This window comes from Cynocephalus volans, chromosome 9 (assembly GCF_027409185.1).
Source record: "Cynocephalus volans isolate mCynVol1 chromosome 9, mCynVol1.pri, whole genome shotgun sequence".
Lineage (NCBI taxonomy): Eukaryota > Metazoa > Chordata > Mammalia > Dermoptera > Cynocephalidae > Cynocephalus > Cynocephalus volans.
Window position 1 is genome coordinate 73,014,345 of NC_084468.1, and position 23,305 is coordinate 73,037,649.

A 23,305-nucleotide genomic window follows, 5' to 3' on the forward strand; every position below is an offset into this window, starting at 1 on the left:
CTGTGTGTTATGACATGACAAAGATGGAAAACTCTGCACTAAGCCGTGCACTTGCTCATGAGTAAAGTGTGTAAAATAACCAGCTCTTCCCAGAGATGTCGTGAGAAGCATGAAATAATGTTTTAGAAGAGTTAGAACATAAACAATTACGATATCTTATTTAGATACAATGATAAATTTAGTAACAAAATCCCAAGAAAGGATACAAAAAGAGGTTGAGTTATCAAACATGAAGATTAAGAACTCACCTGACCAGAGGATGCTAACAAATTAATTGTTGTCAGAAGCATCCAGCCTCTACTGGCTTCTTCACTCTGATTGATCTCTAGGAACTGGACTATGGCCCGACTTGCAGCCTCTATAAAACCAAAGAGAGAGCCATTAAATGGGGGGTAAATTCACATATAAAAAGGTTCTTCCTTAAAACTTACCAAGAAAACAATTGTTTACTAAGAACATTCTTTATAATCAGCGATATTACATAGTCTTATTGAAAATTTTAATGGTTTTAAAGGTATACATACACCCTTATATCATTAATACAGAAATGTAATAGTCAACCTCTATATCTTAGAGAAAGGTATGTCATAAACTAATAAAAAAAAAAAAAAAGGCATGAAAGATGTAAAACTTGAGCTAAACCTGCCTGGAAAATAAGTATATGTTTGTCTAAGAAGTGGGAAGGACAAAAGGGTACAGAGAGAATAGGAACACACTTAAAAGTGTGGGTAGAGTAATGAGCCTGTTATGAACAGATGTAAACAAAGAACTGTAATAACACTGGATTACAATTCTAGAAGAGCATACGTTGAGAAGGAGAGTCTCATATCAGCAGTAGTGATAAAAAACACAGACACTTAATTATGAAGAAGGGCAAGCTGCGCTGTATTTGACTCTTTGGGCAGGAGGGAGCAAATGTGTTTTCTTGAGCAAGGTAGATTATGGAAGGATTATTCTAAGACTATTAATCCAGTAGTAATGTGTATGACAGACTGGAAGGCCAAAGAGACTGGTGAGAGGAAAATAAAATTAAGAGATTGCCTCAGTGATAATAGGGATAATTTAAACAGCTATCAGTAGGAACAGAGAAACAGTGAGATATATGAGAGCCATTCATAGAACTGTAGAATTGGAATAAGCTTCGAAAGTAAATTTAGCTCATTATGTTTTTAGAGAGAAGGGGAAATGGAGAAATCCCTAAATATGCACTGAGGCTCATCAGCACAGAGTGTGCCAATTTTTATATTAATATATGAGATGATTTAAAGTCGACAGAATAATAAGTCCACTCTGATCATGATGAACTAACTGGGTAAGATACTAAGGTACACTTAACATACTCCATAAAGCAGCAGAAAATTTAATAAATTTAGGTTACCTTAGATATATTTTTTCCTCAATTTAACATAATCAAGATAAAAGTATTCTATTAGACAATTGAGTACACGACTTTCATATGATTCTGTGCTGGGCATCATTAATCTTTATACACTTCTATTTGCAGGAACATCTTAATAGGAAAAATCTTTAAATAGCTTATTTTTATTGAGTCTTAACTATATATCAAGCAATATCTTAAGTACATGTGGGTTTAACTCATTTAATTTTTACAAGAACCCCAAGTTTTCTCTTAATACACCCCTTATTATAGTATAAATTGAGAAATAGAGCAGATAAGTAATTTGCCTACGGTCACACAGCTAGCCAGTGAACTCATATTGGAACTCATATTCAAATCAAAGACAGTGATAAAGAAGTTTACTGGAAAAGGGAGGGAAGCTAAAGGAAGCCTGGCTGCATTCTAATACTTAGTATCTCGTTAAGTGTCAACATTACTACATTCCCATGTTTATTAACTTATAGTCTCTCATCCCTCTCTAGCAAATAAACAGCACGGAAGCAGACACTTTGTAAGCCTTATTCACAGTTGATCTCCAGTGTCTAGAACATTACCTGGAACTAAGCTGGCACTCATTAAGTATCAGTTAAATTAATCAACCTAACTGGATTGAATGAATGATAATAACAGGACACACTGAGCTCAACTTCTTATGAATATCAAGAGGTGTGGACTTACTACAGGTAAGAGGGTTTCCTGAAAGTTTGAAGAAGGGAGTAGGTAGCACAAAGTAAGCAATGTTTAAGGCTGACTAAATTGTGAAGATCTCATCAGAGAGGGGAGAAAATGCTAGAAGAATATACCACCGAGAAACCTACTTTAGCAACAGTGGTTTGAGGTCACTGGTAAAAACTGATTTGCAAATACTTCTTGCCAAGTCTACAAAGGACACAGCAATTGCCAAGGGCTACATAACTAGAGCCCCTTTCCCTGATAGTAATTAAATATTCATGTAAGGAAGACAATTACTTCTCAGTTAATCTTCTTAACCAAAGGCTGACACACCTTTCATTTCCTAGGCCTATTTGTGATTAGGCAACTTTTGTTTTAAATTGTGCATTTCCAATTTCATAACTTAACATCTTTAAGAAACTACTTGCCGTCTTCAAATTGATTATTTCATAGTTAAATCAATGCAATAAAATTCCATTTCATCAAAACAAACATTTATTAGGAAAAGATCAAATCAATACTACCTATGTTTCTCACAGATGGGGAAAAAAAGATTTTGAAGACCTAAACCTACTTCAAGAGAAAGGGTAAAACAAAGTTACATTCCTGGTACAGAAGCTAGAAACCTATAGATAAGACACACTTGGAGTGAATGTGGCTTTCACTCCCTTCATTTAACAGTATTAACTTTAAAAGAAAATGGAGCAAATATGTGTTCTTCTCCCTTCTACTCCACAAGTTATCAGAAATGAACAATGAACATTAATGATTATCTGAGAACCAAAACACCAAAAATGTACTCTTGATTTGAAACAGTTCTATTTATCTGATCAATAGTGGGTATTTATACTTTAAGTATGTGATTTCTTATGCTTTGGTTGACAATGAACATTAAGAGATTCCTCAAGATAAGAAAAGACAAATCATGGGTAAAAAGCCAATACTTGATTTGTTATGAAACATCACAATATGTTCAATGGGTTGCTGTGCTGATTAAATAAAATAATGCATGTGAACATGAAATGAAAAGGACCAAGATCATTATCACGTGTCCCTTTAACATCTTTGCCAGCTTAACAAGAACAATGATTGTCTTTGAGGAAAAGGAGAAGACCTAAGTTACATTAGCAATAATGTAAAACTATGTTATCTGGCTTTGAATTACATGTTTACACATATAAAGTAGTTTGGATAGTGTGTGGTTGAATGATATGAGGGAGATCCCAAACCTCACTGACAAAACAATCTTTATATAACAAATGTATTCAGAAGAACTATTTTAGTCTCACCTACCAATTTTAATATGCTGCCATTCGGAATATCTCAAAGGATCACCCACTTTTATTTTAAATGAGATAAGCAGCTTGTTTTAAAAGTATAAATATTTAGGGTAATCAAAGAAATTATGTATACTAAAAAGCAATTTTAAATAAAATCTCCAAAAATTACATAGTTTCTTAAAACTGAGAAAAAAGCCCACTCCTAGTCACAAACTTATTTCATTAGAATCTTTTAATTTCATAATATTTAACAAATAAGAATTTTTTTATTTTTTGGCAGCTGGCCAGCATGAGGATCCGAACCCTTGACCTTGGTGTTAACAAATACAAATTTAAACAGTGATTTAACTTAAGGCTATAAGAATTAATGACAGGAACATATTAATATTAATCATTCTTTAGAGTTGTCAATCATTTGATTCAAGCTTTAGCTTTCACACTGCATTTCAATACATATAGTTAGAATTAAGAAAATACAGAAATGGAGTTAGTGAGCTCATAATTAGATTAAATAAGTAAAGAATATAGACAATCTTAAAACCAATGTAATTTCTCAACCTACACTGAGAGAATATAAATGAATTCAACTAGATAGCATTCAGAACACAAAACTTGTTAATAATAAGTGCAATATAACAATTTTTCCTTTGCAAAGTCCATTTAAAGCATATGTCATTTCAAATTTATTCTTCAGGATGATGGTGTGAGACATATCTATAGTATTATTACACTTATTTCATTAATGAAGAAACAAAGCCCTAAGCACCTCAGCACCATCTCCCCCAAATTCCTCAAGTTAGTCAGAATGATGGTATTAGAAACTCATAGATTCCATGCTTTTCACTTGGTAATACATAACCACACCTTGGGAATAAAATTACCTGAAGGTGTTGTGGCTTTGAAATCCTTGGAGGACAGCAGAGCACACTGTTTTTCTGTTTAAAAAAAAAAAAAAGGCTGGGTTGTCTAATTGGGGATTCACTACATTCCACCAATCCCACCACAGAGTATGGTGGTCAACAGTATCCAGCCTCTCCATTGCTGGGTTGTTGCCCATTGGGGATTGCACCACTGGGTTTACAGAAAAGTCATTGATAACAAACTCAAGATACTGTTTTTATACAGGGGGGAGTTTTCTGTTTCACTGATGTAAATTAACCATGTGCCCTTAGTATTAAGCAGAATTAGCATGGTTGAACTTAAAAAACTGGAAGAGATGGGGGAAAATCTTAAGATACATCCTCTACAAAATGTGGTCACAAAATTATGTTTTCTCATATTAGCTGAGAGTCACTACATAATTTAACAAAAGCCACAGGGAGGCAACAACCAAGAAAGAATTAAGGAAGAGAAAAAGAGAACTTGTGAAGTTGTCCTGAAGTGTAAAAAAATCAGTCCATGTATCCATTTTGCATTTTGATATCCCCTAAAAGTTTTCCATTTTTACTAACTTCTCATAGATTTAAACGACCGAATTGCAGATAAGCATGCTTCCTACTGAGATATCTACAGTTCATGTTAGAAGCAATCTAATGAAAATATTTTATATGTGAGTGGTAACACACAAAATAATGTCTTCCACACCAATTTCAAAGAGTCCTAGAAAAATAATCTGGTCCTAATGTACAACAAATATGGCTGACTTTCAAATGAATAATAGAGAGTTCATTTCACCTGTTTTTTTTTTTTTAATTATGTGAATGTAAATTATCACAAAATTCCTTCTAATGATAAAATAAAAGGTTATATGAAGTATCTAAAGTAGTCAAACTCACAGAAGCAGAGAGGAGAATGGCGATTGGTGGCCAGGAGCTGGGGGAGAGGGAAATGAGGAGTTGCTGTTCAATGGGTACAAAGTTTTAGTCATGCAGCATGAATGAGTTCTAGGGATCTGCCATACAACATGGGCTTATAGTTAACACTACTGCACTGTACACTTAAAAATTTGTTAAGAGGGTAGATCTCATGTTATGTGTTTTTCAAGTACAATACAAATAAATAAATAAGAAAATAAGGATGAAATACTTAGAGTTAGATGACTCAGAATGTACCCAGATATTGAAAATCTAGAATTTTCTACTAGAAAAATCAAAAGGTGAAAAAATCTCTATGAAAGTATTTTCGGTATCAACACTGACCAAAAGAATTTTTCAGTGTCCAAGACTAAAAATGAAAGAAGAAAACAAGGAGTCCCACAGCCAGAGCTTTTTAATGCTAAGGAGATACTCCAGAATTATGCTCTTCTCTCTTAAATATCAGGAAGTCTAGCTCTTCTAACACTACTCCAATTGTCAAAGCATTAAAAAAAAAAAAAAAAAAGGGCAGAGGAATCCTATGTGAAAAAGATCACTTATTAGATGTTCAATCAATTTTTACTGATTTTTCACATAAGATTCCTCTAGGTGCTAGTGATAAAGGGGTAAAAACAACAGACAATAAAATCAAATAAGTAAATAAATAAGATACTTTTAGATGATGACAAAGCTTTAAAGGAAATACACAAAGTGACTGCACAGATACTAACTGGTGTGTAGATAGCAGACCTATTTGAGACAGGGTGATTAGGAAAGGTTTCTCACCAGGAAGTAACACGCAAACTGAGCTGAATTTCATAGGATTCTAAAGTTAATAAATTTCAAAAGTTTAAAACTAAAAATTATATGGAATTATATGATATGAAAAAATGTATCTTAAAAATCCCTGAGTAACAAGATGTCACCAATGGGCAAAGTTGGATGAAGGGCACATGAGACTTTATGTACTATTTTTACAACTTTCTATGAGTCTATATGTCAAAAATCAAGGAAAAAAAATACTTTGTGTAACTATTGCTATAATTAACAATGACACATCACCTACTTTACTTAAGGCATCTTTCATTACATTGAAAAAATTGCCCTATGAACAAAATCATAGAGGGAGTAGGAAAACAAATCTACAGTGTAGCAAAATCTCTTTCTACCAACAGATTAGGTATTTAAAAAGATAGCAACACGGAAGTATAAATAAATTTTGGGTAATGTTTTTCTAATCTAGGATGCCACTCAGGAAAGAAAATGCAATGACAGGAGTTACCATGTGATGAAGAAATTTCCCTTCATATTACCTGTTTAAAATAGCTAAACAGGGGCCAACCCCGTGGCTCACTCGGGAGAGTGTGGCGCTGGGAGCGCAGCGGCGCTCCCACCGCGGGTTCGGATCCTATATAGGGATGGCCGGTGCACTCACTGGCTGAGCGCGGTGCGGACGACACCAAGCCAAGGGTTGCGATCCCCTTACCGGTCACACACACACAAAAATAGCTAAACAGGCATAAACCACAGAAATCTTATATACTAATGTTTCACTTCCACAAAAGTAATTGAAATCAGTAAAGATAAAGAAGGATGCAAACCCATTTTGGGTAAAGAAAGGAGAAGACAGGGATACATAACTTTAACACCTTACCGCATTTTATTGAACTTGTTTCAAGGACTGAAAATGTGATTAAAACCATCTCACTTTAAAATCTGTACATCAATTCATGTAATATACTGCTTCTGAAAGGGATTTAGTCCTCAATTTAAAAACATGTTAGTACATAATGGGCTCCAGTTAAGATGGAAGGTTAAGCACATGCATTGATCTCTGCTCTCTCCTGAAACGCTGCTATGTACTCAATTGTGTCCCCTCCAAAATTTTTTGAAGCCTTAATCTAGTGTGATGGTATTTGAAGATGGGGCCTTTGGGAGGTAATTAGGTTTAGATGAGGTCATGAGGGTGAGGCCCTCATGATGGAATTAGTACCCTAATAAGAAGAGACACCACTCTCTCTTTCTCTCCCCCAAGTGAGTGCAGAGTGAGAAGGCAGTAGTCTGCAAGCCAGGAAGAGGGCCTTCACCAGAACCCAACCACTCTGGCACCCCATCTCAGATTTCCAGCTCCAGAGCTGTGAGAAAATAAATTTCTATTGTTTAAGCTTCCCAGTCTATGGTATTTTGTTACAGCAGCCTGAGCAGACTAAAATATCCACTAAAATGGCTGTGAAAGGATTGTTTTAAAGGCATAAACCCATAATAGCAAAGAAAATTTAAAAAATGAGAGCAACAAAATGTGGGATACTAATATAGCAAAAAGATTTAACAAACCCTAAAATCTTAAAGCAAGTACAGGTACAGTGGAAAAGCAACCAAACTTGCAAAGAACCTCTGAGAGGCTCAGGAACTTGTGGCACTTTACTACCTTTGTAACCAGAGGTACATATGGGACTATATAGAGGAGGATTGGTGGAAAGTATGATTAAGATCAGTTAAACAACACCCCCTCCCACCAAATCCCCGCTACTGTGTGACCACTAGACTGGAGGTTTATTCATTGGAAAGAGTAAGAGAAGGAGTTTGAATTGAGGGGCACCAGACACAGTGTCAGCACACAGAGATAAAGTAGAAGCTTACGTACTAAATGTTGAGGATCCCCAAACCTTTTCCACACCTTGGCTTCCAAAATGCTGAGAGTCAGACATGTACCTTCTAAGCAGAAACTGGACAATTCTCTGTGGAATCTACATAGTTCAGGGGAAAGATTGCTAACAAAATTGCTCAGCAAGATCACCTTACACTTACATCCACAGGTACAAGCTCCACCATAGTTAAAAAGCTACCCATCTGCTTTTTAGTGCTCCGTTCTTATATAAGAGCAGATGATCAAGAATGAGACATTCTTATATGTGAGCATTCTCTAACATAAAAAGGAGACAAAAACAAATTGATAAAAAGGCAACCTTTTTATAGAATGTGAATAGCTTATTTAGGGAGATAAAAATCTGAAAGAAAAAAAACACTTCAGAGAGATAAGAGAAGAAAATACATCTATAAAAGAATATAAACGATAAAAAAGAAAACTCAGAAATGGAAAATACAATGTCACAAATGAAAGAAACTCTATAGAAGGGATGGATGATAAAACTGAGTTCTCCTAGCAAGTAGTCAATAAACAAAGTGGAAAATAAGAAAGGAAAGATAAGAAACAGGGATAGTCTAAGAGGGACAACTGACTAGAAAGGGAAAACAGAGGGAAGGATATTATTAAACGAGTCATGAAACTTTCCCCAAATTAAAGGATAGAAATTCCCAGATTGAAAGTGTCCAAAGAGTACTCAGCATCATGTATTACAATAGGTCTACCACAGGGTATATTATCATGAAATTTTGTAACAGTAGGGACAAAGAGAGGATCCTAAAAGCTTCTAGAGAAAAATATAGGTCACAGAGAAAGAATCAAGAATCTAGGTAGCTTCAGATTTCTCAACAGCAGCATAGGAATCTAAAATGTGATGGAGAAATTATTTGTTTAAATTTTGAGATAAAATAATTTCCAACCTAGAATCTGATACCCATTGAAAGGAGGACTGATAAAATGCAAACTGAAAGATTATCCAGAATGACCCTGAGTTTTCACCCTGGGCTGCCTGTGAAGGACCTAGCTAAGACATCCCCCCTCTGTCCATCTCCCTACTGGTGGGGATGAACCCACGCTCAACTTTCCATGAGATTGGTTGCTTCCACTCTCTGGTGGGAGGGTCTCCTGGGACTAGACAGCTGGCATTCTCATACAGCTCTGATGACTATCCAGCAAGTACTCCAATAGCCTAGATCACAAGCAGTTTGTGTGTTTCTTCACAGATAAGATTGCTATTAAGCTTGTCCCTTAGGAATGGAGAGCAATGGGGGAGGAAGCGGAGGGGAGAGCGGTGTCTCTCCATCTAAATGCAAACCCCACTGTGTATTCAGCAGATCTCTGCAACACATTTTTCTGCAAGATAATGACGGTGGTGGACCTGTGCCTTCTTTTCTCTTATTGGCCCCTCATTTTGTAAGTTTCCCTTTCTGTAATAAAGCCATGCTGTGTGAGGTAAAGGAATTTGTTCTAAGACCTGGTACATGAGGGGTTGTCAGCCTAAAGGTATCACCTTCCTTGGTGAAAAGGAAGGAATCCAATTTATATAGCAATAGTCAAAGACATTTTCACTCAGGGGATATCTAACAAAACAAAAACCAAAAATGATAATTCCCCTGCATTCTTTCCCAGGAAACTGTGAGAAAAGATGCTTTACCAAAATGAAGAAGTTAAATTGAGAAAAAGGATGACATGGGATTCAGGAAACAGAATCCATTGCAAAGAAGTAGAAAGACATCCCAGAATGACATGAACGGAGATGTAAAAATGGCAACTGTGCAGCTGGCCTAGAGAGCAACTACTACAGATTACATAAAGACCCCTAAGCAGCTTATGACATAATAGGAAGATAAAAGACACATACACAACTACCACTCGTGAGGTTAAGAAACAAAACTGCAGTTCAGAAGAGAAAAATTATTTTCCTTTGATGAAGGGAATTGAGAAATATTTCATCAAGGAAGTGTGACTTAATCCAAGCTGAGATTAGACATATTGAGATAAGGGGAAAGTCTCCTTCCAGGGTCAAGCATTATAAATAAAAAACCGAAATAAGAGTATAGACATGTCTGGGGACTAGAAACAGCTCGGTTTGGTTGAAATACAGAAAAGGAAACAAGAAATAAAAAAGGATATTCTAAAAAAAAATACATATAGGCAGATCATGGATTTGCCTTGAATGCCATGCTAAGAAGTATGGATTTTGTTCAGAAGGAAACAGAGTTAAAGGTTTGGGGTGGAGGTGGTACTGGCCCAAGAAGTACCCAAGAAGTTCTTGAGTAGAACTACTCTACTTGACAGTAGAAGACACTGAACCAGACTAATGTGACTGTAAGAATGGGGATGGGGACTGGTTACTGAATCCATGTGCCTAGATTAGGGTGTGTTTTCTATTTAATTTCAATAGCACTTTTACAGAACTGTTTGTCCACTCAAATAAATTAGTTTAGCTGGCTTCTGTAAAAATACCTGTGGATTTGTTTGATGCTCTCCTTCGAATTTCTGTCACCATTAGTCGTGAGACTTGTGTTGTGAACTGCAGAAGATCAGAAAATTTTTCTGTCATTGTATTTGGTGGAGCATTTCCAAAAACCTGCAGATAAGAAAAAACATTTTTAATAAAGCATTGTCAACTTTTATTTTTATGCTGTGAATTTCAAAGTGTGGTATGACTTGAAAATCAAGTCAACAAAGTATACTTATACAATTATTTGGATCTAAATGTTTAAAATACAACTCTTTCAATAAATCATGTGTAGCCACATTTCTGTATATTCAATAGATAATTTGCTGAATAATGATTAAATAAATAAAATCTAAAAGCCAAAGATGTTATTTATAAAAATTTGAATCAATGTTACTAACAAACTTTAGAAACTGTAACATTTCTCTGAGAACCCCTAAAGTGAGAACTTAGAGAAAAGTGGTAAGTTTCTTTGAAGGTATACAGACACACTGGATGGTGAAAAACAGAGACTGATCTATTACAAAGTCCCAGATTGAATACAGAATTCACTAAATTCATCTTATATCTCAGAATTTCTGAATTCTAACCACAATTTCCAAAACAAGACTGTTATGAAAAAGACTAGACTAATGAAAATGAATGGGAGGTTCACAAAATAAAACTGTTTTTTTACAAACATTTAAGACCAATGAACTTTAGAATAAATAATTCTTAAAAAATAAACTAGTATAGGCTCAGCAAAAATAATAAAGAAAATGAAATCTGGACGGACCATCCTAGGAAAAAAATGCTATTTTAATGGCTATATAACTCAATGTATCCTGAAGTACTGTTTTTAAAAAATACTCTTTACAACTGAAAGGAAATCCTCTGTCTTCTAAAGCTATTATAATATCTCTCCATTATAACACACATCACACAGTATTTTGTATTTTTATTACCTGCTCAAATGTCACTACAAAGGCAGGGGCATAATTTATTTATCTTTGGGTTCTCTACCAAGCTAGTGCCCTGCCTTTTATAGGGATTCTCCCTAAAGATGGTTGTTTGTTTATATGCTGCCGGCCTCCAGAATCAAAGTTTAGAAAGCATTCAGGTAGCATTGAAGGAGATCATAAGAACATAAGCTAGAAGTAAAAAAGAAAAGAAAACAAAAAAGCCAATAAAAAACAAAGGCTAGAGAGACAGACTGGGAAAAAAGACTAAATTAAAATATAAGACCAAAAAGACCTCTGTATGTTCCATGTTTTGGTCACAAATTCTGGCTCAAATAAAATGAAGAGAAAACCAGGGCAATCACATTGTTCACAATGTCCTTAGTATAAGAAAAAAATATATTTAAGGAAGTACTTGTATTCTTCATACCATAATATAAAAGTTTCTCCCAAAGATCCTAATAAAAGAATGGACGAATGAGGAAATATCCTTCTAATCAAAAATATATTTGTTACATCCTTACAATAGATACTGTGTTTCTTATAATTTCCCTCAAATTAAGTTGAAAACATTAAAAATTAAATCAATTCTATAAGGGCATACTTTTGTCCAGGTATCTTGTCTGTGCATTAACTTGACAAAGGAAAATTTTCAATAATCTCAAAAAACAAATAAACTGTACTTTTCAAGAATTCCTTAATAAATATGTATTTTTCTGCTGAGATTTTGATAAATGTTGTGTGCTTACAGTTAACTTATGTCACCTATTAATTAAGACCCATATTCTTTAACAAACTGGAGATAGGTAAAATTTGAGGACCTAATAATGACACATGCTGAAATAGCCATTCTACCTCTACTCAGTAATGAGTATGGAACTTTTTAATGAAGTTGTTTGTAAATACTCCTATCATTCAGAGTACACTAATGTATATTTTGCTCCTAAGAATTATTAAGAGGTATTAAGACAACTTAATAAAATAAATACAGTAGCTCATTTATTGGATGGCATAAGGATATAGTTATTCAAGCAGTCTTCATGCTGGGTAAATAACAGTGCTGAAAATGCAACTAAATTTTCACATAAATCCTGATATTTACTGTTTTATTTCTTTAAAAAAATTCTTTCAAAAAATAAATAAAACTGGATTGAATTGGTCAATCCAAAATCAATGTTACAGAAAAAGAATTATGTCCTATTTGCTAATCTGAAATGAACAAGCTTGCTTCTTTGAGCCTAGTGAGCCAACGCTATTGACTGGTTCATTCACTTATTAACTCACAAATATTTACTGATCTCCTACTATATGCCAGGCAATGTTCTAAGAGTTGTGAATACAATTTCTGTACTCATGGAGTTTACATTTTAGTACAGAAGACAAATGTTAAAAAAGTTCATTCAAAAGTTAAAATTCTCTTAGGAAAATGATGTGTTATGAAGGAAGTAAAACTGGGTAACTGAAAGAGAATGCCTATGGTGGGAAAAAGGTTGACAGAAAAGGTCACGGAGGAAACAACACTGATGCCAAAGAACGATACTGAATGAAGAGAAAAAGTTACAATCCAAAAAGACGAGGAAAAAGAGTTCCAGGCAGTGAGAATAGACCTATGCAAAACCTCAAAGCAGGAATAAGACTCGGGTGGTTGAGGAATTAAAAAGAGACTGGTAAGTCTGGAACATTTTGTGTAAGAGGCAACATGGTACAAAATAAAGTTGGAGAGGCACAGGTACTAAAACAGGAATCTGATATTTTATTTTTATTTATTTTTTATTGTAACATAGCTGACTGTACATATCTGTGGGGTACAGAGTTGAATATCAATACCTGCGTGTAGTATGTGATGCTCAAATCAGGGTAATTAGTATATTCAACACTATACAATGTAATCATTTTTCATGGTCCTTTACAATTCCTCCCTTACCCTCCCTCTCTCACCACCTTTCCCACTTCTGTTAATCTCAGTTCTGTTCTCTCCTTTTGAAAGTTTTAGATAGTACTGAATGTATAAGGTAGCAAAGAAAAAAATGCATTTTTTTGTGATTGGTGTCAACAATTAAATCTAAAATTACTAGGTATGTTTTCACCATTTTCAATAAATAGTGGTATTTCTTGAAAACACACAATGCTTCCATCCTTTATGTTTGCCATAGGGAATGGAGGTGGAGCTGGCAGTCAGCAGGTTTGGATTCTACTTCTCACTCTCAGGGACTGACTACTGGTTACATTTTTCTGGTTCTTAGTTTCCTCATCTGTCAAGGGAGAGACTTGGGCAAGAGAACTGGTAACATTCAATTCAAAGGGGATGATTATATAATAGACATGTGACGTTCATAACTCAAATGGAAAACAAAACAGTAATGAGGAACAAAGATGCCTTCTAGCACATTCAATAAAAATAACAGTAATTACCATGTAATGAGCATTAATAATGTGCCCGGCACTATTCAAATATTTGTCATGTCATATAAATCTCATAAAATCCTATACAATAGGTGCTATTAGTATCCTCATTTTACAGATAAGAAAATTAAGGGTGAGAGAAGTTAACTTAAACCAGGAGGTGGTGGAGAGAGAATTCAAAACTAGATCAGCCTAATTCTAAGCTAGGCTCTTAATTACTTGTACTATATCTTTTCAACTAAACTTTGCATGAACCCTATCACTGTAACTTTGCGTTGTGCTCATCTTTAGAAGGAAATAGCATGCTGTGACTTGTTTTTAAAAGGGTCATTTTTAATATTCACCTAAATAAATTTCAGAAAATTTCCTGGCACCTCCTCCATTAAATATTTTTGGCATATTCAGGGAGGAGAAATTAATGGTGTTATCTAATGGCATGCATAAAAGTAGTAGAAGCTCAATATATATTTATTACTGAGTGATGCTATTCAATAAAAATTTATTAAATATGACTAATAAAAATGAAGTTGGAATGTTTACAGAGTTTTCTAAAATGGAGTTTTTTTGTTTCCTAAATATATGTAACATGTAACTAAGTTACAGGGTACTGACCATCACTAGTCCTTAAATAATTTGCTATAAATAACACTGAAGATGTAATTGCATTATTTCATATTATATATCAGTTAAGATTTCTTATCAATTAATATAAATGATTAGGGAAACACTTATACTCTTTTTGTTTCTAAGAAGCAGCACCAACTGAGGGGAGAAGAAACAGAACACCTAACTTAGCCCCCTTCCTCTTCTTTTGGGCTGTGCCTGCTTCATGAGGACATGCATTCTCATCTGCTCTGGGTGTGGCTTGCAACTGTCCAGTTTTGCCAGTGACTGGGTAAGTAAACATGACTATTTCAGGGGTCATTTCAGGAATTCAGCAAGTACTCTGTTACACAAACCCAAGCCACATTCTCCAGTATCAACCGCATTGGTATTATGTAATAAGCAATAAAGCTGATCAAAATAGTTTATCATTTCTGATCTCTCTCATGTGGTTCTAAAGTTGGGTGTTCTCCCTCTAAACTCAGCAATTTAAAAAGGAAAGGTCATTTGTAAGGGACTAAAAAAAGATACTCTATTCGACTTAGATGCTTCTCAAATATAAACTCAAATATAAATATAGTTCAAAAACAAGTGGAGTTTCTTACAGAAGATCTAATTAGTAAAGATCACATTTTAAAATACACAACAAAGTATGATAAGTACACCACGGTAATTAACAATGACTGTTAATGAATTTTTAGAAAACTAAAATGCTATTCATTTTGAATAAGTTTAAAACAATTATTTTCTCTGTAAGCTTTTGTTCTTGAGGCTAAAGCTTAATGAGTTTTAAGAATGCTTCATAAATATTATTCAGCTATTCTCAGACTTAACCATAGTCTTCCAGTTTTAGAGAATCAGAGAAAGGGAGGATAACAGCAGTCTCCTTGTAGGTCTGTGATGAAGACCACAGGAGGCATTTCCAGAACCCGGCATGAGACCTGGCCCAGAAAAAGTACTCAACACATGTCATTTCCCAACACATGTCTCTTAAAGGCAAAAACCATACATTGAAATAACACTGTTAAGCATACTTTAAAACCTATTCTGTAGATAGATGCCGACGTCTAACAGTCATATGGTTTATTTGCCATTTAGCACAAATCAAGCAAACATTCAAAAATCAACATGGCAATTCATTTTTAGCAATCATGGTAGGAACTAGTTGGTTCTAGAGCCATACTAGAATGGCTCTTCATTCATCCACCAAAGGTATTTCTTGTTAGTGGAGAATGTTCATGCACAAATGGTCAAACATTAAATAGATATGGCTATGTACTTCTAAATTTAATGGAAAAAATATAAGGACAATTTTAGTTCATTAATGATAATCCAATAAATACAATTTATGCATTTTTTAAAAAATTAGTCACAATGGTACAGAAATAACTTTCTATCTTCTCAAAATTTTACTGAACTTTGATGATATTCAAATCACTCATTATATTAGAGGTTTAAGGCACTGCATATACATGTGCTTTTAATAAGCCAGTTAAAAACATCTGACATAAATAATTTACTAATAGTTGATAAGACTTATAACAACATAGAACACAAGAGAACTAAATCAAACTGTATAAGTAGATAGAGAATAATCACTAAAGCATCTCACATTTACTTTTTTAAAAACCAAATACTTATAAGACTTCTAATCTAAGACTCAGCTTAACTGACAGTGGAAGCTTAACTGGTGAAATACATGGGATACATGTGTTGGATACTACTTACTAATTCATGTTAAAAGCTGAGAACAATTCCCCTAACTGCTCTGAACATTATCATCACATTGCAAGTGTCCATAAGTCTGAGAGAAGGAAGTTACCTCAAACTACACAGTAGCCAATAGCACATCATGACATTAAAGTATAACAAAAATAAGATTAAAAACAAAAACAGCAACAACAAAAAGACTTCCCAGTACTGGGTCCAATACAAATACATGACTTGCCTGAACAGAGCTTGAAACAATGGATTGTCTGTGGCCATTTCTCGCCCCCATTTTTAAAACAGCTATTTTAAACTTTTTTCCACCTCTCCTCATGTTCCTACTCTACCATCTCCTTCCTCCATCATTCTCAGCAGATAACCTAGGCTCTTCCTTCATAGATTAAAAAAATTATGCTCTCTAAATGTATTAATGCTTCCATCCTCTTTCTATTCTATCCAACACAACCCCATAGATGACATGCAAACTAATTTCCCTCTTATGCTCCTTTCTTCCACTCCCGCCCTTTTGATTTACCAGTCCAGCAAAATCTCAATCCTAATAAATTGGGTATCTGTCTTCTTTACTTCTATACACAGGCCTGTATAGGTAAGATCCAGTACAAGTTTATAATGTCCAGCCTTCACTGGGCCTGCAATACTAACCAATTTTTTTATTGACCCGTTTCAACTTGCTCTTTCTCTCAATCCTTTTCACTAATATTCCAAACCATTACAATTTCTAGAAGTCCTCTACTCAACCTTCTTATTCCAGACTCTTAACAGACCACATCTTCTGCTGACTCAGGAAACTGAGGTCATCAGGCAAGATCTCATTCAACACCTGCCCTAACTGCAAATCTATATTCACACCCAACAAAATCTGCTTTCCTCCAGAATGAGCTCAGTGTCTTTCTCCTGTTCAAGGCTCACCCATCCAACTGTAATTTGACTCTATCCCTGCTCCTCCCTCACTCAATTTCACTCTCTCCTGAAAATTTCCAAATTTCTCCTTCTCTGACTTCTTTCTCTTTAAGAGCATGCCTGGATCTCTGCCATCTTTAAAAACAAATCAAAACACTAGAAGCATACAAACAAAACCCCCTTATTGCCAAGTTCACCTCCCTCAGTCTTTTATTCCCCTTTCTTTCAAAGTTTTCAAAGCCTAGACTATACTTATTGTCTCTTCTTATCTCCCATTCATTCCTGAACTCACTGTTTTCTGACTCCACCATTCTACCAACTTCCAAACTGGCAAATCCCAGGAACATTTTTCAGTTCTCATCTTACTGGGTCTCTCTTTGCACATGACAGTGTTGATTGCTTTCGTCCTTCTAGAAACTTATCTCTTGAGTTCTTTAATACCACCCTTTCCTGATTCTTTTTGTACTGTCATTGACCAGCTCCTGTTCAGTATCCTTTACGGGTTCCATTTCTTTCATTAAACATTCATATTCTCCACAGTTCATCCTTAGCCTATTGCTCTTCTCACTCGGCAGTAAGACCCATAAGTAGTCTCTTATTCCCTTCCAGAGTTTCATCTATGACACCTCTGTCAATGGATCCCAAAAACATGTATCCAGCCCAGTCCCCTTACCTAGGTTTCTAACTTCTTGTTGAATACCTCCAACTAGGAAGCTCATGAATAGTTTAGACTCAATGTCCCAAACTGAATCTGCCCCTTAAAACTTTCTTGGGTATTGATGAAAGCAATCACCCAGTTTTCCAAATTAGTAATGTGAGAGATAGTCTTGCCTTGTCCCTTCTACTCTTATTCTATTGCTTAAACTACTTCATTGGCTCTGCATGCCTGTAGAACAAAGTATTAACTCCTAATATGACATATAAACCTGTCCTGCTCTGTCTCTTATCAATCTCAACAGTCTTATTTTTTTTTTTTGCCCCTCCTTGATGTAAAATCACCTTCTTGGACTGCTTATAGATACTGGCACTTGTTAAAATGTTTGTTGCCTTTTGCCTTGGCTCTATTTCCTTCTTATTTAATTTAATTTAGCCCAGTGTATCCCTAATCTAGCTAATGCTTATCTTTTATGGGCTCAAGAATCCATCACATTCTTAACAAAGACTTCCCTTCTCTAATCCCCACAGACAATTATCTTCAGTGGTGTCATAGTACCCTCCTGTGTCTCTAATACTACATTTGTTTCTTATTGTATTACAGCGTATCCATTTATGTGCTTATGTCTTCCCAGATGGATTTATGGGCTTACTTTCCTCAGTACACTTCAGCTTTACAAGACTAGAGACTGTATCTTATCTCCGAAACTCCAATGCATAGCAGAATGTGTAGCATGATGTGTATTTGTTTGACACAAGTTCACTAAATGAATCAGTGAATACTCAATAACAGAATAAATGAAGGAATGTGCAAACAAATAAGCATGGAATATGTAGGGTCTACCTCTCCCCTTCTGCTGCCAACATTAGCCTTTAACTTGGTCTGAGTAATACATAAACTGAGCAATTCTTTCTGTGTAAACAGTCTATAATGTTGGCTTTGCCTTATAATGTCTTTATTTTAAATGCAGTAACAACAATAACAATACCAGACACAAGTTTCTGAGGACAAAATTTGTTAAGGGCTTTAAGTATATTATCTTTAATCCTCATAACCCCATAAGATAGATATTCTTATTCTTATTTTACAGCCCAGAAACTGAAGGTGACTGCCCCTCTCCAGCACAGTAGACAACTGCAGGTCTAATCCCTAGAGAGGAAGGAACAGGATACCAGCACAAATCAAGGACAAGAACACCGGTATATGCAAATTGGAGATTAAGTGCAAAGTCTACCTACTGAACATAAGAGACATCAGCCTTGTTCCCTAACTTGGCTAGTAGTAAGGCTTATATGCTCCAAGCAGGTTGGAGAATCCACCCTCCAGAGATATCAACACATCCAAAGAAAAGATCTAAGGATATGGAGGCTGAGGGGGTCTCTCAAATAACCCAGCCAGATAATCCTACCACTCCAAAAGTCTCACCCTTGCACACATAATTTCCAGTGAATGTTTCAATATCTCATTCTTACATATCAACAAATAGACAATTATCATCAGACATCTGAGACTCCTCTCATGAAAGAGAATAATATAAACAGAAAAAAATATAACTTGGAGCAAAAACAACAATGCAAGAAGCATAAGAAAATACGAGAAAATCTTCAATACTTTCAGAAGGATGAGAGGAGATATCACACAATTTGAAAAGCATAAAACAAGAAAGAATCCAAGGAAATTAAAACTAAGATAGCACAAGGTTAATGTAAAAGAGCTAATACCTGACTGACAGAGTTCCAGAAAAAAGGGAACTTATAAACCAGAGGGGAGAGTACTATCAAAGAATTATTTCAAAATATTTTCCCAGGGCCGGCCCCGTGGCTCACTTGGGAGAGTGCGGTGCTCGTAGTGCCGAGGCCACGGGTTCAAACCCTATATAGGGATGGCCGGTGCACTCACTGGCTGAGCGTGGTGCGAACCACACCATGCCGAGGGTTGCGATCCCCTTACCGGTCAAATAAATAAATAAAAATATTTTCCCAGATTTGAAAAATACAAGTTTTCAGATTAAGAGGGCCTACCATGAAGCCAAAGTAAAATTTTAAAATAACAAGGAGAAAAAGAAGAGCCTAGAAAATGTTAGACAGAAAGATAGACTAAAACACAGAGAATGTCATAGATGCCAAGTGAGATGGAGGGGGAGTTGTGGAGTCAGAGATGGGGCAGGGAGATGGGAGGGATAAAGAGAAAGATCCAGGAGAAGAGAAAAAGAGAAAGGGGAAAGAGACAGAAACAGGGAAACAGGGACAGAGAGAAACTGGAGAGAGAGAGGGAGAGGGAGAGAGAGAGAGAGAGAAGGATAGCAATGGGGGAGAGAAAGAGCAATGAAGGCATAGAGAGAGAGAGAGACAGAGATAGGAAGAAAGAGACAGACATGGGGGAAGGGAGGGAGAGACAGACGTAGGAGGAAAAGGACAGAGACAGGGCAAAGAAGAGAAAACCAGAGAGACAGGAAGAGAGACAAAGGGGGAAGAGAGAAGGGAGGGTCGGGAGGAAAAGAGAAAGAGAGGGAGAAAAGGAGAGAAAGACAGAGAAGGAGGAGACACAAACAGAGACATGGGAAAAAGACAAAAGTTGAAACAGTTGTGAAGTCTGGGGAAACAAGTTTTATAATAATGGAAAAATAATGGTGGTATATTCTCAGGTTCATCTTTGAACAATATTTGCACCATAGTCAGTAGGGAATAAACATTGAATAAACACAATGGCATAACAACATGGAAAGGATAAAGAGGGTAGCAAGTGTGAGTGAGTGTAAGTATTCATGTCACAGAACAGAAGAACAGGAAGTAAAAAAGCTAATTCTCATATTCCTCAAAAAGAAGTCAATTAAAGCTGAATAATCAAGAAACAGTAGTAAAAGTATGTTATTTAAAAGCCTTTAGAGGCAGCAGCAATTAGTGGAGAGCAGTAGGGCATCAATAAGCCTGTGGAACTACTTGACTTTATAAAATTTTGTACTTATAAACCTATGATAAATATAAAAGTTATTTTAAAAACTCCCAACAAGATTGCTACATGTCATCGACAATATATGTTAAAACATTAACTCTATTTAGACTCTCTATAGCTTATAAGTATCGCCTTACAGAATCTCTTATAGAAAACCAGCCAAACAACAAAGCAAATTACAGTGATTTTTCAAAGTGTACAAAGAGCTTGGGCAGTTGCACCATTTGGTACAATAAAACTATCATTTCAAAAGATAACAGAAATAACAGAAAGAGTAATTTATAATCTATCCCTCTTTCAAGACTCAACCATTACAGGAACATTTTACAAAATGCTCAAAGTCTTCCTTTTCTCTGTGAGAACTGAAGAAGGTCTCACTGAGTGTGGTTCATTCTGACCAGGTTTCACATCAAGTCACATTACTTTACAGTAACTGAAAGGAAGGAAGGAAAACATCAAGCTTCTTAAAAACGACCCCATCCTATCATTTTTTTCTACCTGTGACTTACTATAGCCCTAAGACTCCTGAGTGCCATGCAGTCCTGGAAGGCATGTGTTTGGCAACCTGGACTCACCCTGTTAAACACTGGCAGCATCATGTACAGCTTCTCTTCTTGTTCCTTCTGAGTCATGTGCCGGGGGGGATGGCACAACTCCGTGAAGAGCCGGCGGAGGTGCATCAGTCCCAAGGCATTGTCCTGAGGACTGCACTCCTCCTGCCGCGGCCGCCCCATGATCCTCTTCACCATGTTCATCTTGGATGGCTGGTGACGAACACTTCTAAGTCTGCAGGAGGGTATGAAGATACAAACAGTCAAAATGTCATCATCTTGACCAGGTCAGCATGCATGTAAGAGCTTACAAAAAGTCTAAAAATAGAAAACGTGGTCTAAAATATGTCTTTCTACTTCTTTAAACAAAAGAGATACAGAGACAAAGTTAATTTTGATAAATCTCCCTGAATGACAAATTATGAATAACAGCATTCAAAGTTCCTACCAGCCTTACCACAATCTGTATAAAACGTACAACATTAATCAGACAAGTAACAAATGTTTCCAATTAAATTAGTCATATTAAGTTCAACAAATAAAGGAATCACAAATCTTCCTATTAACATGTTGCTTAATAGTTAAGCATACGTAAAAAGATGAAAAACAAAAGTTCACCCTAACCTCAAAAAATCCAAAACAAACAGCCAAAAAACCAAAAACCTTACAAAGTTTTCTGTTTCTAATTATTTAACTTTTTTCCCCTGGATGATGAATTATAATTTAAGTACCTGGTGAACAGTTTATATTATAGCTAGAAAACATGCAAATTAAATGAAATGATACTATGATATTATGAAAATATGTATTTGGTCTTCATCCCTGTCTCCTGACATACAAACTCCTAAAATCCTTAGAATCTCCAAAGTGATAAGTCTTTCCATATGCTAATAATGGCTGGCAGTCCCTAAGTAGCTTCAGGACGGGGGCTGGTTACAGGAAAGACCAAGGCAGGACCTTTCAGTCCTAGTCCCCAACCACTGGGGAGGGGAGAGGGGCTGAAGGTTAAGATGATCACCAGTGGCCAATGATGTAGTCAATCATGCCTATGTAATTAAGCCTTCATAAAAACCCAAAAGGCCTGGAAGTTTGGAGAGTTTCCATATAGCTGAACACATGTAGGTTCCCAGAGGGTGGTTTCCTCGGGAGGGCATGGAAGCTCGGTGCCCCTTCCCGCGTGCCTTGCTTCTCTTCATCTGTATCCTCTGTAATTCCCTTTTTAATATATTGATAAACATAAGTACATGTTTCCCTGAGTTCTGTGAGTTGCTCAAGCAAACTAACTGAACCCAAGGAAGGGGTTGTAGGAACAATGGTTTATAGTTGGTTGTTCAGAAGTTCCAGAGGACTGGACTTGCAACTGGCACCTGAAGTGGGGCACAGTCTTGGGGACTAAGCCCTCAATCTGAGGGATCCGATGCTAGAATAGCATCAGAATCAAATTGGAGGACACTCAGCTGGTGTCTGCTGGAGAATTGCTGTCTTGCTCACTGGTGGAGAGAAAATCTCCACACATTTGGTCACAGAAGTCAGAAGTTGGTCTTATGTGTTGATAATTGTGCTGCTAGAACAGAGAAAAGACTGTGCTTTTCCTGCTGTATTTTACAAATCATAAAAGGACAGTGAAAGGATCATATAACTGAAGATCACTTTCTCCAACAGTTTGAAACCCTTTGGTAATTCATGTTAATTCATTTAGTGGATACAGATGAGCATTTTTTAAAAAAATAGAATAGAAGATATTGGAGTACATATGGTAAGGATAACAATTGTTCCACAAAGTTTATTTCAGATAAGGGAGTATGAGTATGTACTGAATCATAAGGCAGTCAAAAAACATACTAACCACTGGGTTAGAGTATATACAGGGTCAATAACACTAAGCTTTCAGAAAGCATCATTAGCCATTTTCAACCACTACTGACTATATCAGCAACTGGCTAATTTCAGACACAGAAACAGGATATCTTACAAAAGGACCCAGGAAAGCTGGAAGGACATTATGGATATGTAAATTTTGGATGACAGGCAATTTGCTTTTTAATCTGAAGAAAAGCAGGCATAGCCTGAGATTAATTTTTAATTACACTATGCCATTTCTTAAGAAATGAAAGACTACTGCAAGGCTATGGTTTTATTTACTAAACATCTGCTTATTGATTTTTAAAACTATAAGAAGAACAAGCATCTTAAACACCCTTGCTCTTGAGAATTCCAAGTGAATTCCTACAGGCATATGCTATGCACTCTAGCTCCACTGCAACAGGAGGACACGATGTGACTCATCACAGGTAAGGAGCAGGAAAACACCCTCTGCCTAGAGTTC

The 23,305-nt window shown here is 35.9% G+C and overlaps 1 protein-coding gene across 9 annotated transcripts in view; it reads right to left on the bottom strand.

Annotated features, from left to right (window-relative positions):
- WDFY3 (WD repeat and FYVE domain containing 3) overlaps positions 1-23,305 on the bottom strand; it is a 273,216-nt gene that overhangs the window by 150,369 nt on the left and 99,542 nt on the right. For 8 of the 9 annotated variants that reach the window (XM_063108859.1, XM_063108857.1, XM_063108854.1 and 5 more), the window contains 4 exons: positions 21,004-21,214; positions 10,255-10,378; positions 4,233-4,286; positions 249-358 (listed from right to left, as the gene is read on the bottom strand). In XM_063108859.1, the coding sequence (XP_062964929.1) occupies positions 249-358; positions 4,233-4,286; positions 10,255-10,378; positions 21,004-21,183 (468 nt within the window). In that variant the 5' untranslated portion in view covers positions 21,184-21,214. The remainder of the gene's footprint in view (positions 1-248; positions 359-4,232; positions 4,287-10,254; positions 10,379-21,003; positions 21,215-23,305) is intronic. The other variant, XM_063108855.1, reaches the window with a different exon arrangement.